Genomic DNA, 17,694 nt, shown 5'->3' with positions numbered 1-17,694 from the left:
TTAGGTTCTTCACATCACTTTTCAGCTTGTAGACTCTAGCCACATTCAACTTCTGTGAATAAGTTTCAATAACACTATCCCAAATCTCCTTGGCAGAGGACATCCAAAGATAGTGCTGACTTATATGAGGCTGCATAGAATTGACTAACCATCCTATAACAATATAGTTTTCCTGCATCCATTTCTCATATTCAGGGTCTGTCTCTTCAGGTTTCACTTTACTGCCTGTGAGGTACCCTAATTTTCATCTACTACAGACATAAATCCTTATAGACTGTGCCCAAGCAAGATAATTTGTCCCATCTAGCTTGATTGTGGTCATACCAATCAAAACGGAATCTACCGAGCCAAGCCCAGAAACCGGCACCTGCTTGAACTCACTTCTGTATTGCTCCATTAATCAAATGAAAATCAAAAAACCAGAAATTTGGTCCTTATAAACTTACTTGAAGTCAAACTAGTACCCAGATGCTTGAAAACTAGGGTTTCACTGTGTTCGACTATTGGGGAGAAAGAGAAGATGCAACCGCTCCTACCAGAGCTTTCCAATCTCTTCCAAACCTTAACCGCCCTCTTTTAGAAGTCAAAAGACACCTCCCAAGCATAGAGCACCACACCCAAAGCTTCATTTTTACTTGTAACTTTGAAAATCTCAAATTGGCTAGGGTTTTGGGTAGAAACAGTACAGCACCACTTCTTGGCAATATCCAACCAGATTTACACTCTCCAAACCCTCTACCAACTAGGCCAAAGATCCTCTGAACTATAGAGAACCTATCTCTCCATACACTCTCTTAATCGAAGGGTGTATGGGAAAAGAGAAAGAATAAAAGAAGGAAGAAAGAAACCTGCTCTGATACCAAGATGTAAATCAGTCCTCTAAAATCTGATGTAAACTTGGGAAAAATAGAGGGAAAGGAGGAAGGAAAGAATAGAACAGCAGTGCAAGAGAAGGAAGATGGAGAAAAGAGGAGGAAGAAGAAGAAGAGTTCAAATATCTCTTCCCTCCCTTCTCTAATCCTTTTACTAAACTTCAATCTGAACATAATTACAAGTATACCCTTAAGTGGGCGGCCAGCTAGGCAGTAACATAAAAAGAACTAGCAAAAGAAATAACAGGCCCATTAGTTAACAAATAAATAAAACATATTATAAGAAAAGATACTAGGGCCCATTCAGCCCAGTCTCTTTACAAACACCATGCATGAATGAGCCCTTCTCCACTTCTATAAATAGCAGCTCTTTTGATGGAGAAGAGACTCATTCATTCCTTCATTCCCTTCACCATTAGCTTTCATCCTTCCCCTTGTTTTTTTTTTGATAATTTCATCCTTCCCCTTGTTGAAGCCTTCCTCTGACCAAACCCTAATCCTTATTTCCTTCTCCATCTCAACTTTAGAGCCTAGACCATCATCACCACTGCCTTGCAGGATGAAGTGTCCATGTTAGACCCTGAAGCTCCATCCACACTTTAAGGACACTTTTATGCAGCATTTTTCTTTTTCTCCTTGCTTAACCAACATAAATGAACAGCTAATAAACACAATGAATGTTTTCCTATAAAATGATATTAAGTAACAAGAATAATCTATTTTTTTATAAATGTAACAAGAATAATCTATTAGGTCTTTTTGTAAAGGCTAATAATGTAAATTTCAGCACTATTTTAATAGTTTATGCTTTCCTATAAACATGTATGTGAGTCCTTGTTTCTTCATATTGCCAAGTTGGACTCTTGGACATGCATCGGATACTGATTCTTGTGTCCATGTCAATCCAACACTGGTAGTGGTTTGTTGTTGTTTCATATTGGGAGGACATAGAGAGCTTAGGGAAGGGGGTTCTGTTTTTTTAAGAGCTATGGCAGTGTTCCAACAAGCCCAAATCATTTATCAATCAGTTCAGCATTATAATCAGAATGAATAAACATCTACGAAATCTGTAGTCATCGACCAAGTAACTGTATGAGAAATCAAAAGAGCATGTTTAGCCACAGCATGGGCTGCTTTGTTACCTGATCTAGGAACCCAGTGAACTGAGCCGTAAGAAAATCTTGCCAGAAGTTGGACTCCTGGACATGCATCGGATACTGATTCTTGTGTCCATGTCCATGCAACACTGGTGGTGGTTTATTGCTGTTTCATATTGGGAAGAACATAGAGAGCTTAGGGAAGGGGGTTCTGGTTTTTTTTTTTTTTTGAAGGGCTGTGGCAGTGTGCCAACAAGCCCAAATCATTCAGCAATCAGCTAACATTATAATCAAATGAATAATTACATCTACGAAAGCTAGAGTCATCGACCAAGTAACTGTATGAGAAATCAAAAGAGCATGTTTAACCACAGAATGGACTGCTTTGTTACCCGAACTAGGAACCCAACAAACTGAGCTGTAAGGGAATCCTGCCAGAAGTAGTTGCAATCTGCAATCAAGTTTTTGATGCGCCGAGGAAGAAAAGCGTCATCCAACAGACTATTAAGAGAAGGGGGTTCTGTTAGGTGTGTGTGGATCTTATTTTCTCAGTGATATCTGGGTATCTAATGGTGTAATTCACACTTTCTCTATTTTAAAAGTTTTTTTATTTACTAGAGGGAGGAAAAAAACTACCTCTGCCACATGTCTCTTACTACTACCCAACTATCTCATGTGCGGTACTGCGTGTAAAAAACCTGTTGCCAAACATTAATCCAACAGTAATAAAGATGATACCCCTTTTGCACAAACTTTCGTAACCTTCTTAGGCAAGGAAAGGGAAAGGTAAACACCTAATTATATGCTTTTTATGGTAAACAAAAAGGCAAGTTCATTGAAAAAGGAAATACAAATAGAGGTGATGATGCATCACCCAACCCACATACAAATTCCCCCACTCCAAAACCTTATGAACAGGCCATCACTATACCAGAAAGACATCTGTAAAGCCTCCCTTACCAACTTCATTTAAAAAATACAATGAAATTTTCACTCTGTAGATGAAAGCACTTAAAATCAGTGAATCACCAACCTCACACCCCTAACCTCCAAACAAATTTATCCTGTCCACACCTAAACACCACTTGTTGAACTCTGTAGAGACCAAAATTGGAAATATCTTTTCATGAGTTCCTCCTTAAACAAACAATTGCATAGACTTGCTAGCATTCCTCAAAAGATAATGATTTTTTTTTTTAGGAAGTATTATGAGAAAACACTTTATACTTGTTTTTAGTTAAGCATTCCTTTTCCCTTTCTTTATGGAACTTCAACTATTATAAAAATAAATTATTAGCAGAGAAGAAATAGAAGAACCAAGGAGGAAGAAGAGAGAAGATAGAGAGGAGAGAGGGGAGAAGAAAAGAGAAAGAGTTTGGGAGAAGAATCAGTTCTGGCGGCGCCAGAATATGTTATTATATATAGGGCGACACTTAAAAATAAGGGAAAAGACCCTTATGCCCTTGTAACACTTACAGCTTATAAACAGAATAAAAAGACTAAGTTTTCTAACAGAACAAAGCAGAAATAAACCAGACAGAATAAAGAAACTAAATTGACTAAATTATTCCAACATAGACCAAGAATGCTTAAGGATTAATATAATTCGCCTTCAACATTAGTACCAAAAATAAGGAATATTATGATGGGGAAAAAACCTTTGATTAATGCTTGAGAAAAAAAAATGCAATTGACAACAAAAATGATAGATATGATTAAATAACATTTACAACCACCATTAAAAGACAATGAAATGAAAAAAAATAAACCAACAAAAGGAATTGTGTTTACCATTTCAGAATAACCTAAGTCATATAGATCCTCATCATGCACCCAGTCATCCATGCTAAATTCGGGAAATGAACGAGAACCATTTGCATAAAGCCATTGACCTTTCTCAATTTTTCTGCAATTAGGGCACTGCATAACTCCCTTTGCATTGAATGCAGAACCAATGCAATCTGAATCAAATCATGACATGGATAAGTGAGAAACATGATATCATGGAAGATATTCATTCTCCAAAAGAATATGAAGTAACAACTTTAAATTTGGTGACTACCACTATTAATTGTTTGTGTACTACATGCAGAACACCATTTAAATCATCACCAAATTTGGCTGGATCACATTGGTTGATCTTGATGCATCATCTGGATGGTCCAGATCAATAGTTACATCTATGAACAATACTTGAATCACTTCTCCAATCCAAATCAATAATTAGATTTAGAATACCAGTTTAATGGCCCAGATCAATTGGACATCCTAGATTAATTGTGTGGTGAATCTTTCCCATCAGACAGAAGATGGAAGACCCTTCACCCTTCCTTGGTGGCCATAACCTCACATCATTACTATTTTGCTTTTACAGTCTACTTTTTTTCGAGAAAAGGTAACTTGCATTCACATTTCAAAAAAGGGAAGAATGTACATGACAAGATATACAAGAAAGGGCCATGTAAACAAAAAGCTAAAAGCTCAAAAAATTAAAATGGCATTATATTTGCACTATGCAAAATATCCTTTTTTTATCAGCAACACAAAATTGCACTATGCAAAATATCCCTTCCCGAACCAGATTTAGCTAAACTATCTGGCTAACTGATTCAGCTCTCTTGGAATCCATCTGAAGCTGCAATTCGAAGCGGAGGAGATATCGTGGATTTTAAGAAGGTGAGATAGCTTCCAAGGGGTGGAGTCCCTATACTTGGCCCATTTTATAGCATTGAGTCTCCTTTAATCACCAAGTCACTGAACTGCTGCTGATTATCAATGTGGGGCCCCTCTAAAAGGGCACAGGTGTCAGCAGTAGCTGTATCTGAGGCACTTGTAGGACCACTGAATGCTCAAACCAGGCCCCCATCACCTTTACTAATGATGCCCCCATACCTACAGCAGCAAGATCATCTTGGTTTCTTCTCTCTGGCCTCTGGAGGAAGGGGGAGCCAGTGACAGGCCTGTCAGAGAAGACTGAATCACTTTTTTTTTTTTGAGAAAGACTGCATCACTTCTAACCAGCATCTTTGCAAATCCCCCATGCTCACACCAGTAAAATATCTGTTGCTAACATCCAAGAGTGAATGGAGTTCAGGATTCGTTTTTTTAGCTTTCTAGTGAAGATTCTTTGCACGCAAAGATCCTTCTGTTGCATCAGTCTTTAAAAGCGCAAGGCGCAAAAAAGGCGCAGGGGCCAATTTGCGCCTGAGGCGCAAGGCGAGGCATGTGCCTTTTTGAAGCAAGGCGCGCGCCTTTCTGAAGCAAGGCGCAAAAATACAAAAAAAAATGCTAAAAATTAAAAAAATATATATTAAAGATAATATTAATAAAAAATATAAACTTAAATTTTAAAATAAATGTTTTAAAAAACCTATTATCTAAAATTAAAATACATAAACATAAGATGTAAAGCATATTCAAATGAGAATTTAAAAATAAAATCAAGCATATAAAACATTTTCAAGCATGCAAAACCTCTAATCTCTCTTTTCACTCAATTGCATTACTTCAAGTAGCTAATGTAATGTAAAGCATATTACATTCCTGATTCTACGAGCTGCCTTTGTGCCACGCCTCTCGAGGCAAGCCCAAACAAGTCCACGTTAGGTCTTAAATTCTTAGTTTTCACACAAAAAAATAATGATTTTATAGTTTTAATTGCTTTTTAAGAAAACATTTTATTAGGATGAATGAATGAGCAACATTACCAAATTGAGGGTTCTCGGAATTTAAGAAGACATTTTTTGTGCAAAAACTAAGAATTTAAGACCTAACCTGAACTTGTTTGGGCTTGCCTCGAGGGGCGTGGCACGAGGGTCCGGGGGCGGAGCCCCCGGCCAGCCGCTACGTTCAAAAAAAGCAAAAAAAGCATCAAATTTTCAAAAAGGCGCACACCTAGGCTGAGGATCAGCCCAGGCGTGCGCCTTTTAAATCACTGTGTTGCATTCCTCCCAGTAAACATTTTCATTATTCAAAAGCCATGATTAATGATAGTGTGCTCCTTTTATAGGGAATATGTTGTCCAATTCACCACTCAAATTGGGAAAAAAAAATTCCAAAGCCATCCTATCTTAGCTAATTTTTTTGAACTCTAAATCATAAGCATTCTTAATTAAGAAACATATTTGAAATTAATTGGTATTGAATATTGAATGGTTGAGCCATTATTTCATGGGTTATAATATCGACAGTGTATGTTGTTTTCTTTAGTTAGCTACAATAGTATGTGTTCTTTTGGATCAATTATACCATCTATGTTGTATAGTATTCTTGTCTTTTATTGTAAGGTTCTACAGTAACCTGAGAGATCAAAACAAAGGTATTGACGAAATTAATAATGTGGGATTGGCAGTTCTACAAAGCCATTGCATATAGTATGATTAATTGACTGGTTGGCTAGTTGAGAATATCATAAGAGTAGTCTTGCTTTCTGGAAAAAAAAAAAAAGTGAATCTATTGTGCTAAGTACTTAACATACGAATATAGTATGAAAAACAAAAAAAAAAGAGGATGAGGGTCAGGCTATTTGACCTTATTGAGGAGATTATGCCACCATTCTCATTTTTATTATATGACCACAGAATTTATGATAAACATTATTTCTTTCCACTACATAGATAAATAGAAAGGTAAATTTCAATTGAAACACTTCTTATATTGTCATTTTTTATGTGAGATGATTAACATCTCTCCTACAAAAAACATTAAGTCCTTCATTATCGTAATTTCTTTTCTTTCCCAAGTTTTTATCCATAACAAAGCAAAAGAATACATTGACATGGCAAGCCACCCTAAGGATTTAAGGCCAGCTTGATTAGAAATCTTTACAAAATCATAGTAAAAGTTCTATCCAGTTGAAAGAAGCCTTTCCACAATTATTTTCAAATTCTCAAGGGATATTCATCCAAGGGAGATAAAATAAATCACCAATCAAATCCTACTTGCAAATAAATGTGTCAAGAGACAAGAAAATTAGAATAGAAAGGGTGGGTATATATGAATTGGATTTAGAAAAAGGCCTATGACTATGTGGATTGGTCTTTCATGTGTGAGGTCTTGAACAAGTGTGGATTTGGAGTGAATTGGAGATAATGGATCATGGGTTATATTCAATCATTCCAATATTCAGTCCTAGTAAATAAGGTGGTAAAGGACTTCTTCCCAGTTAAGAGGGGCTGGGGCAAGGAGACCTCTGCTTTCTTATTCACTCCTGTAGTAGACATATCAATGTTGCATGGACTCTCCTAAATGGATGAAGTGTCCATCTCAGGCACACATTAGACACCAACACTCCATGGATTCTTGAGGGACACTTCTACATGATATTTTTCTATCACTCATTTTAATGGAAATGGACAGTTGATGTACACAGTGAATGCCACTTTTCCTATAAACACTTTTAAGTAACAAAAAGTAAGCTTTTAAAAACATTTTTTATAGGATTATAATGTTAAAAGTTTCTCTTAAAAAAAATTATAATGTTAAAGTTCAACAAAATGTGGATTATTTGAATAGTTTACACTTGTCCATAGGCATGACCATGAACCCTTGTTATTTTTGTCTTGCTGAGCCAGACTCCTGAACACGCGTTGGATTCTGAATCTCATGTCTATGTCCATACAACATTAAAATATATTCAATAGATTAATCTCAAGGGCTGATGATCTTAACCTAGCAAGAGGATGGAGGGTAAGAAGGAAGGAGACAATGAGGGAGAGATAATAGGATGGTTTATGGCCTTGGGGTGTGATGCCTCTCTGGCCTCTTTTCTTATTCGGTAAATGGGGGTGGGTAAGTTGGTCAACACGAGAGTTAACCAATTTATTGGCGTTCATTTTTTGGCATTAGTGGGTCCCACAAAAAAAAGAACGATTCCCAAGTGTGGCAATTACCTGTGTATGTATTACCCTCTGCCTACTTGGGTAAATAACTTTCCCGTCAGAAGGGAAAATTGCTACACATGATGGGACAACATTTTCCCTTTAATAATGACACTTTTATGGATAAAATGGTCGTTGTTTAACTTTACTGGGAAACAGAGATCACTAGTAAGCACACTTACCAGAGTAAATGTTTCCCAGGATGCATTTACCCAAGTAAGTGAATTTACCCAGCTAAATAGCTCCCCAGGAAAAAAAATGAAGGATAAATAAAAATTTCATTTAACTAATAAAATGAAGTACATCTCAATGCCAACGGTTATCAAGTTGACAAACTAAACACACGCTAGAGATCAAACTGAAAAAGAATCAATATACAAGGATGCAAATCAAGAGTACTCCAAAAATTCTCCAACAGATCAGCTTTGGTTACTTGATCAAAATCTGGGAACTGAGAGCCCAGACTGAAATCAGGTTGCCCACTGCTGCTATCAGGCATTCAATACTTTTAGACTTGTCCTCAAAAACCCTTCTGTTTCTCTCTTTCCATATAGACCAACATACTGCAAAGGGAGCACAGCTCCAAAGAATTCTAGCTTTCTTGCTTCCTCTGAGTTTTGGCCATTTGGTGAAGATCTCTGCAACTTTAGGAGACTTATAAAATGAACAAGGCCCCTGGCCCCAGTGACTTATAAAATATCCAACCCTCCCTTTAAGAAGAAACCCTAGATCTTGAAACTTTTGGAGTTCAATGGAAGATAGGTTTTCCAGAAAGCTAGTGTCTTAGAAGAACTATATATCATTATAGGGTAGAAATAATCATTCTAATAAATTGTAGACAAAACCACTCTTTTATTACCTATCAGCATTCAAAATTCCAAATTCTAGTTGCAAAGAGTCTAAATAAGATCATGAGGGATTTTTTGTGGGAACCAACTCAGCCAAGAGAAACCAAAAGAGATCAATTAATAAACCAGGCAACAACGTGTAAGAATAAGAGAGAGGGTGATTTGGGGAGATTAGTAGAGGAGAACAATGCTTTGTTGGGCAAGTGGTTACAGAGGTTCTCTTTAGATTCTTACAAGCTGTGGCATAATGTAATTGTGAGCATCCATGGGATGTAGGATGTAGGGGTGGTCTCTGAAGCCTGGAGCTACATTAGCCTCTTTGTGAAAGGCCATTTCAGTATTGCTTGTTTACAGCACATCTGGTATGATGTAATTGTAAAACAAAACAAAGCTTTGGGAAGATTTCTAGTGGTGAGAAAGAACACTAAGTGAGAGTTTCCCTGCCAATAAATATTTAACAGTAAATAATAAAAAAGAATGCATTAATTTAGGCAAAAAAAGAGGAAAGGTGCATCATTTTTTCTAAAGCAATTGTTGCCTTCCTTCCCCATGAATAATGAAACAAACCACAACCCCTAAGCAAGAAAACAAGCTGCAATATAGAAGTCTACTCACATCCTTCCTTGTCTAACCTATCAGTAACCAAAGACAAAGATCACATATTCACATCTCTCTGATGTAATGGCTTCTTAGGCATCCAAATAATCACGATGTATAAGTCACTCTTCAGCAAAGTCCCCACAAATCCCATTCAGAAGGATACTCGAGCCCTGAAAAAGGTCAATGCCTCGGTGCCAACAGAATCAACATAATCAATAAATTAATTCCTTTTAAACTTCCACGTTTTAATTCTTTCACTTAAAATTTCAAAAAAAATAAATCCCGTCACCATGATATGCCGGTTAAGAAGACTCAAGTCTCACCACCCAGGGCCTACACTTCATATGTCTAGAAATCCTACTGCCTTTCCTTTCAAAACAAGGATCCAGAAAACACTACCCCACCCCCAAAATAGAAAGATAGGGGCATATGACATTTGTGCTTAAAAGGAGCACAAGTAAAGCGGGATTTCCGGCCCACAACTGAACAAGGATGAAGTATCAAATCACAGAAACTCCTGGCAATTATTGGTGTTAAAATGCATTGGCATGATAAAAGAAAGACAGGTTTGTATGGCTTTTGGGGATTAATGACAAGATCTTTCTCTCCAATCAGATTGCTACAATTCAAGCCGTTTCCAATTTGGCTCAGCACCAGCTCTAGCTAATACTGCCATGAGAATTTACTCTGACATCCATATTCACTTTGATGCCCTAACATTAATGATGATATATAGAGTAAAAGTGTAAGCATAGAACATGACACCAGTGTCATTTTGATTGCTAGTAATTCTTCACCATCAGCTTCAAACATATCCCAAACCCCAGATATATTTCTTAAAGAATTCATCATTAGTTTGCCTCCAATATAAAAATATCTTCAAATTCGACATAAGGAAGCTAATATTGCATTTAAATACCTATCCTTAAATTCTATAAACAAGCCCGCGGCACCAAGCATCACAATTTTATACTTTTTAATGGAACCAATCCTCCTAAAAATATCAACTCGGCCACGGCACCAAACAGCAAGCAATATGGCACTGGAGGAAATTTTTAATAGAAATTCAGTCAACCAATTCAAATTGGTGGCTTAAAATGTGGAATTATAGAAATTTTGACTTTTCAAGTCTCGATAGCCATCACGGTTAAAGTTAAACTTAAAACTAAAAACCCAATTTTGCTTCAACGTGCATCCGGAGCCCCACTTATGCATCTCAACAATTCATCAGTTCCGATGAAAACCATAATTTTTTAAACAAAGAAAATCCGATATTTTCCTACTCACCGAGATGAAACTCATGTCCGCATTGCAGCTTCGCCCTCGATCTGTCCCCGTTGTCAGTTACTGCCTCAAGGCAAATCGAGCATGAAACCGACGACGCAGACAATGAAGGCCCTCCACCACCCCCGTCATCCAAAAGATCGGCATCTTCCGAGCCCATACCTCCGATCAAAACCCTAAATTTGGGGGGCTCGAAAACAATCAAGAAAGAAAGAAAAAAAAATCTCAGCTAAATTCCTCGTACAGACTCGAAAGTCAGTAAATCTTTTTCCTTTGCATTAACAACGAGGGGGTTATCGAGACCAGAAACCCTAAAAGCCCTGAAAATCGAGCGAAGCCTTCGCGGAATCGCAGATAAAATAAGAAGAAAGATCGTTCACAAAAAGAGGGGAAATCTGAAACCCTCTCTAGTCCCCTCTCTCTCTCTAACGTTGTAGTTGGTGTCCTTTAATCGTCGGTGTCGAAATAAAAATCTGGTCGCACGATACAGCCCAGACCAGGCATACGGTAGGGATTGAATGGTGGATGAATGGGGCATTGGAATAAATATACGATTACGTATGAAGATAAGAAGAGATCAGAAGACAACCCCCCTGCTTTGCTCACGTGAACGTGAACACTAATTTTTTTTAGTCGGTTAGGACCGCCAGGTAGACACTAGACAAGCCGGACATCCGAATCCTGTCTTGATGCATTTTCACGTAGCAAACCCCATGGGCCCCACACGTTTATCTTTTTAACATGTCACCGAAATCCCTCAGGCTGCGTTTGTTTTCGATGTAAATATTTATCGATGATGAAATATCAATCAATTTAACTAATAAAGTGTAACTTTGAAAAGTGTGTTTATTAATCTAAATATTTGCATCAATTTTATTAATATTGTATTTATATCAATTATTAATATAAAATTATACTATGAGTGGAGTTTATATCGATTTTCAATGAAAATTTCTACTCCATCCAAATACACAAATACAATGGGGAGTGGAGTTTTACACTAATCATATTTACGTCAAAAACAAATGCAGCCTTAGCCTCCACTTGGTTTATGTGATAAGGAAGGAGTGTTTGGTTTATGAGATATCAATGTCATTAGATAAAATGGGAAAAAGGTGGTTGGGGGGGGGGGAACTTGTTAGTGGGGAAAAATATCTTCATTTTTATATTCTTAAGAATTAATATTTGACCAATGACCCATCAATAAGTTATTATTTATGATGGAGGATGATTTGACTCGACCTTTTAAGACAATGTAACGTGGACCTGATTCAGCATGAGCAATAGCTCAGCATCGCAGCCTGATTGCGACTAAGTAACGAGCTTGTAGGACAGCTCGCTACTTCGTAGCTCGCTATAGGGGGAGCTCGCTACAGCGTAGCTCGAGGTCCCCCGAGCTACCGAAAGGGGATACTCCAAGACTATCCCAACTCGCGAGCTAGGGTAACCAGCTCGCTCCAACACTTAGGTAGAAAGACTGCCTCAAAGGCAATCCCGATGAGGGTCACCTCGAAATACCCCTGGGAGCTCGCTGCGTGACAAGGTAGCTCGCGACTAAGCAATGCGACGCTCTCAAGGAAGCTTCTATCTGACAAGACCGTACCCATCAGACTGTGCCACGTCTCTTGACTGACGGTGCAGTCCCTGTCCATTCGGCAGACTGTACCCACGTCCTTCGACAGATGGTGGTGTGCCTGTCCTCCCGGGACGTGTCACCCATCCAATTGGGTAGTACCCAGCAGCGGTCACCTGCGCAGCCCTAGCAGGTAACGGCTACGACAGAAGCCCAGTGGCGGTTATGCTCGATTTGACAAGAACGCCTATATAAGAGCTCCCTAGTTGAAGGAAGCTCTCTCTCGAACATCTGAGATCTTATTTGAAATTTACTTGCTCTCAAGCTAATATTGAGAACTCAGTGATCCAGCGCAACCTACACTCTTAGCCTCTTTACACTCTTTACTTTCTCCCCCAGCATTCTAACTTAAGCTTCGAAGTATTCCTGCCGGGTAAATCCCCCAGGAATCCTTCATCTTCTTCTTCTCAGGTGCCATTCGTTGCCAGCTAGGAGCCAGTCAGCAACCAGCTAGGAGTGCCCGAATCGTGCCGCATCATTTGGTGCCGTCTGTGGGAAACGCTTCAAGAAGCCTTCCTCTAAGCTTTTACAGTTTCCTTTTCTGAAAACTCAGCATTCATGGCTTCCTCTAGCAACACCGAACGTGGTGCTAGCTAGAACACCTCTGGGGAGCAACCCCAACTTCCTACTATCTGTATTGGGCAGTTCACCGTCCCCCTCTCCGTGGATGGAGTTCTCAGTTTGAACGTGCCTATCACAGTGGCACCCGCGGTCGCTCTACTTCTTTCCACAGTTGGAGCAACCTTTGTCAAACCCTCAATTGTGCCCCTAGCGGCCAACCCGAACCAGTTGGAGGATTTGATGCAGTGCATGCGAGCCATGCAAGCTCAAATGCAACAATTTCAACAATTCCAACTCTATCAACAACAGGTGTTGCACCAGGTTTCCCAATACCAGTATCAACAGCAGTTTCCTTCTTTGCCTCAGGCCCAGCCGTCGCTTCCCTCTCGGCATCCGGCCACGAAGCAGACCAAGCCCTCCCGTCAAAGTGAACGACCTCGTCGGGGAGAGGCCTCCCAGGCCCAGGATTTCGCCAAGAGCCTAGCCTCTTCCCATAGCCAGAAGGAGAGGCCAGCCACTCCCGCCTTGCAACCCGTGGGCAGGTCGGGGGCCTCCCAGCCAACCAAGCTTGTATCACCCCGGCCTTCGCAGTTCGAGCTCCCGCTCGTAGAGAATCCGTTCGAGGTCCTAGCCGTAGGCTATAGGCAGGGCCCTTCGGTTTAGAACCACCACCAGCAGTCCAAGCCCATCGAGCTAGGCGACACTGAAGCATCAAGCACCAATGCCGAGCCAGCAAAACAGCAGCGAAGACGTCGACGAGCTTGCCGAACTGCTACCTGAGTCTCTCCCGAGCTCAAACGAAAAGAGGAGGTATGTTCAGGTGAAGTGAAAGCTACCCCTCGCCGAACTGGTACGCTTTTTACTTGAAAATTTAGATGTTTTTGCATGGTATGCGGCATAAATGCCTAGCATAGACCCTAGCATCACAACTCATAAGCTTAAAATTGATCCTGTAGTTAGGCCCGTTAGACAGAAGAAACGCAACCTAACCCCAGAGCAATGGAGGGCAGTCGACGAGGAGGTCGAGAAGCTCCTTGCAGCCGAATTTATCAGGGAAGTCCACTACCCGAGCTGGGTGGCCAACCCCGTTATGGTGAAAAAGGCTAACGATAAATGGCGCATGTGCGTCGACTACACCGACCTGAACCGAGCTTGCCCAAAGGACTGCTTCCCACTCCCAGAATCGACCGTCTGGTGGACGCGACCTCGGGGCACGAGTTGCTGAGCTTTCTAGACGCTTATTCGAGCTACAATCAGATTATGATGGACCCGGCAGATGAAGAAAATACTGCCTTCATAATCGAGCTTGGCCTGTACTGCTACAAGGTCATGCCCTTTGGGCTAAAAAATGCCGGGATGACCTTTCAAAGACTTGTAAATAAACTGTTTGAGCCATTGATTGGCCAAAAAGTAAAATGTTATGTAGACGACATGGCCGTCAAAACCCAGTCCTCATGTGATTTAATACAAGACTTGAATTTAGTTTTTGAAATCCTGCATAGATTCAATATGAAGCTAAACCCGAATAAGTGTGTCTTTGGTGTCACCTCGGGTAAATTTCTGGGATATATCGTAAACCGGCGCAGCATTGAAGCCAACCCAGACAAAATAAAGGCCATCCTAGATATGAGACCACCCCGAAAAATGAAGGAGGTTCAGAGGCTGAATGACCGAATAGTCGCTCTGAGCCGCTTCATGTCCAAATTGGCAGATCACTGCCTACCTTTTCTTTAAAGCAATTAAAAGCAAAGGGTTTGAATGGACCCAAGATTGTCAACTCGCGTTTGACGAGTTCAAAAAGTACCTCGCTAGCATACCGGTCTTAACCCAGCTCGAAGAGGGCGATGTTTTAGAGTTGTACCTCTCGGCAAGCGATGAAGTGGTCAACTCGGTACTAATAAAAGAAGTAGATCGGGTCCAACAACCTATCTACTATGTTAGTAAAGTATTGCAGGGAGCAGAGACAAGATATCCGGAAATAGAAAAACTGGCCTATGCACTGGTTATTGTGGCCCAAAAGCTCCGTTCGTACTTTCAGGCTCATATTGTTATCATCCTCACTGACAAACCTCAGAGGCAAGTCCTACTCAAACCCGAGGTCTCTGGTTGACTGACGAAGTGGGCCATTGAGCTCAACGAGTACGACCTCCAATACAACTCACAAACTGCTATCAAGGCCCAAGCCTTAGTAGACTTCGTCGCAGAGTGCACTTTCAGCTCCGAAGTCTGTAGGCCGATTGGGTACGGGGCCCCCAGTTCGGGCGAGCCCGGAGCTCCCAGGCCGGTTGAGTCTGAGCACTAGTAGTAGCCAGCGCGACATCTCATCTAGTTAGCCAAGTGCGAACTGGGATGAGGAGCCCTGGGTCCTTCACGTAGATGGCTCCTTGAACCAGTAGGGCAGTGGAGCCAGAATAGTTATGCACGGCCCAAGTGGCACGAAACTGGAGTACGCACTACACTTCGAGTTAGCGGCATCCAACAAAGAAGCAGAGTACGAAGCGTTGATAGCCGAGCTAGCTCTAGCCAAAGAAATGAAAGCCAAGCACATTATCATCTGCAGCGATTCCCAGCTCGTGGTCAATTAGGTCACAAGAGAATACGAAGCTCACAAACCGACTATGATTGCCTACTTAGCCAAAGTAAGAGAGGCTCTGCTCAACTTCTAGTCACACTTCATCAGGCAAGTCCCGAGGTCGGAGAACGCTGAAGCTGACACCCTGTCCCGGTTAGCCAGCACCAGTGATAACACCATGAGAACCGTGTACATAGAGAACCTGCCTCGGCCTAGCATTCTCGGGGGGGTAGAGGAGGTCGCTCCTGTCGTTCAAGCAGAGCCGATATGGATTGACCCGCTCGCGAGCTTCCTGCTACACGGGACCCTCCCTGCAGGTCGCAATGCCACCAGAAGGGTAGAGTGTCAGGCGGCCAAATACGTCATGATAGACGAATGGCTGTACCGAAGATCCTACACACTCCCCTACCTACACTGCTTGCGACCTTCTAAAGCCGAGCTCGTACTCCGCGACACTTATGAGGGCCTGTGCGGCGGACACTTGGGGAGTAGGGCCCTTGCCCAAAAAGCACTACGACAGGGATACTACTGGCCAACAATGAAAGCAGATGCTATTGAGCTTGTCAGAAAGTGTGACAAGTGCCAGAAACATGCCAACATCCATCTCCAGCCTGCTGCCCATCTCAAGTATCTCACCAGCCTGTGGCCTTTCGCACAATGGGGCATCGATATACTCAGACCATTTCCACCAATGACAGGCCAAAGGAAGTTCTTGGTGGTAGTAGTGGATTATTTCACCAAGTGGGTAGAAGTTGAACCTCTCGTAACGATCACAACCCAAAACGTCCAGAACTTCTTTTGGAGGAACATAGTGTGCCGCTTTGAGTTACCTCAGGTATTGATCTCTGATAACAGTAAGTAGTTCGAGGACATCAAATTCTGGAACTGGTGCCAAGACATGGGGATCCGATAGAATTTCATTTCGGTCGCACACCCTTAAGCAAACGGTCAAGCAAAGGTTACAAACAGAGCTATCCTTCGCGGACTAAAGGCACGGTTAGACCGAGCTAAAGGACTATGGGCAGACGAGCTACCCAGTGTTCTGTGGGCTTACCGAACCACCGAGAAGACCGCCACAGGAGAAACTCCCTTCAACCTCACCTACGGCACCGAGGCAGTCATCCCAGCTAGACCTGTTCATGGTCCGGGCCGGGCCGGGCTTTTACTCTTTATTAATAGAAAAATGTTAGGCCCGAGCCTGACCCTGATAAAAAGCCCAAAGCCCGAGCCCAAGCCCGAAGCCCGACCTAATAAAAGAAATTCGATTTTTTCCCTATTCAAATGAACATTATCTATTTTAATTCAGATGTTTTTTCCCCTATTTAAATGAACAATGGGCCTACAAGTGAATCAACAACCTTCTTAAATAAAAAAATTTATTTAAATGGACATCACATAGGGTTTTTACTTAGGTTTAACTATAGATTGGGTCGGGTCAGGCTATTTTGGCAAAGCCCAAGCCCGGCTTGAATTTTATGCGGGTCGGGCTTTTTGGTCCGAGGTTAAGCCCGCGGGCCAAAAAGCCTGTTCAAGCCCGTTCGGGGGCCGGGCCGGCCTGTCGGGCCACCCGACCCATGAACAAGTCTAATCCCAGCTGAGATCGAGGTTCCCTCATTACGACTTGACAAGACAAACGAAGATGAGCTATGCACCAACCTCGACCTACTCGACGAAGTAAGGGACCCCGCATATATCAGGACCGCAGCTTACCAGCAAAGAATAGCTTGGTACTATAACGCCAGGATCAAGAAGCAGAACATCCGCGTTGGTGACCTGGTCCTTCGTAAAGTTATGGTACCTGAGCCCGGCGTTGGCAAGCTCGGACTGAATTGGGAAGGACCCTACCGAGTGAAACGGGTGCTCGGGGAATGAACATACGAGCTCGAAACCCTTTGAGGGAAACAAGTACCTCGGGCATGGAATATTGTCAACTTAAGGCAGTATTACCTGTAACTGTTGAGTAGACCACGAGTCACTCCCAAAGCCTAAGGGCCGAAATGCCGAGCTAACACGATCTCGGCGCAATAAAATCCAGTCACCTCCATGGCATGGGCGAACTACTAAGTAGACCATGTGTCACTCTCAGAGCCCAAAGGCCAAAATGCCGAGCTAACACGATCTCGGTGCAATGAGACCCAGTCGCCTCCATGGCATGGGCAAACTCTAAGGGCAGACTATAAGTCACCCCCTCAGCCTAAGGGCTAAAACACCGAGTTAACCAAGACCTCGGCACGATGAAATTCTTAGCCGCTTCGCCAGCGAAGGTAAAGTATGAAGTATCAGAGGCATAAGCAGTTTGGGGCTGAACCCTACGAAGCATAGCTCGTCTCAACACAACAGTTAGACCG

General features: G+C 41.7%; 1 protein-coding gene across 2 annotated transcripts in view; it reads right to left on the bottom strand.

The window, feature by feature from the left end:
• Positions 1-11,095, bottom strand: part of LOC104598959 (E3 ubiquitin-protein ligase IPI1) — a 33,507-nt gene extending 22,412 nt beyond the window's left edge. Inside the window, exons 1-2 of one of the 2 annotated variants that reach the window (XM_010261278.3) lie at positions 10,584-11,095; positions 3,761-3,930 (exon numbers count right to left, since the gene is read on the bottom strand). In XM_010261278.3, coding sequence (XP_010259580.1) covers positions 3,761-3,930; positions 10,584-10,740 — 327 coding nt within the window. In that variant the 5' untranslated portion in view covers positions 10,741-11,095. Of the gene's footprint in view, positions 1-2,014; positions 2,136-3,760; positions 3,931-10,583 lie in introns of those variants that run through there. The other variant, XM_088899619.1, reaches the window with a different exon arrangement.
• Between the last annotated feature and the right edge of the window lie 6,599 nt (positions 11,096-17,694).

This window comes from Nelumbo nucifera, chromosome 3, assembly GCF_055504915.1.
Source record: "Nelumbo nucifera cultivar China Antique chromosome 3, China Antique-T2T, whole genome shotgun sequence".
Classification (NCBI taxonomy): Eukaryota; Viridiplantae; Streptophyta; class Magnoliopsida; order Proteales; family Nelumbonaceae; genus Nelumbo; species Nelumbo nucifera.
The sequence above is the reverse complement of the archived record's forward strand: the minus strand, read 5'-3'. Positions and strand labels throughout refer to the sequence as shown.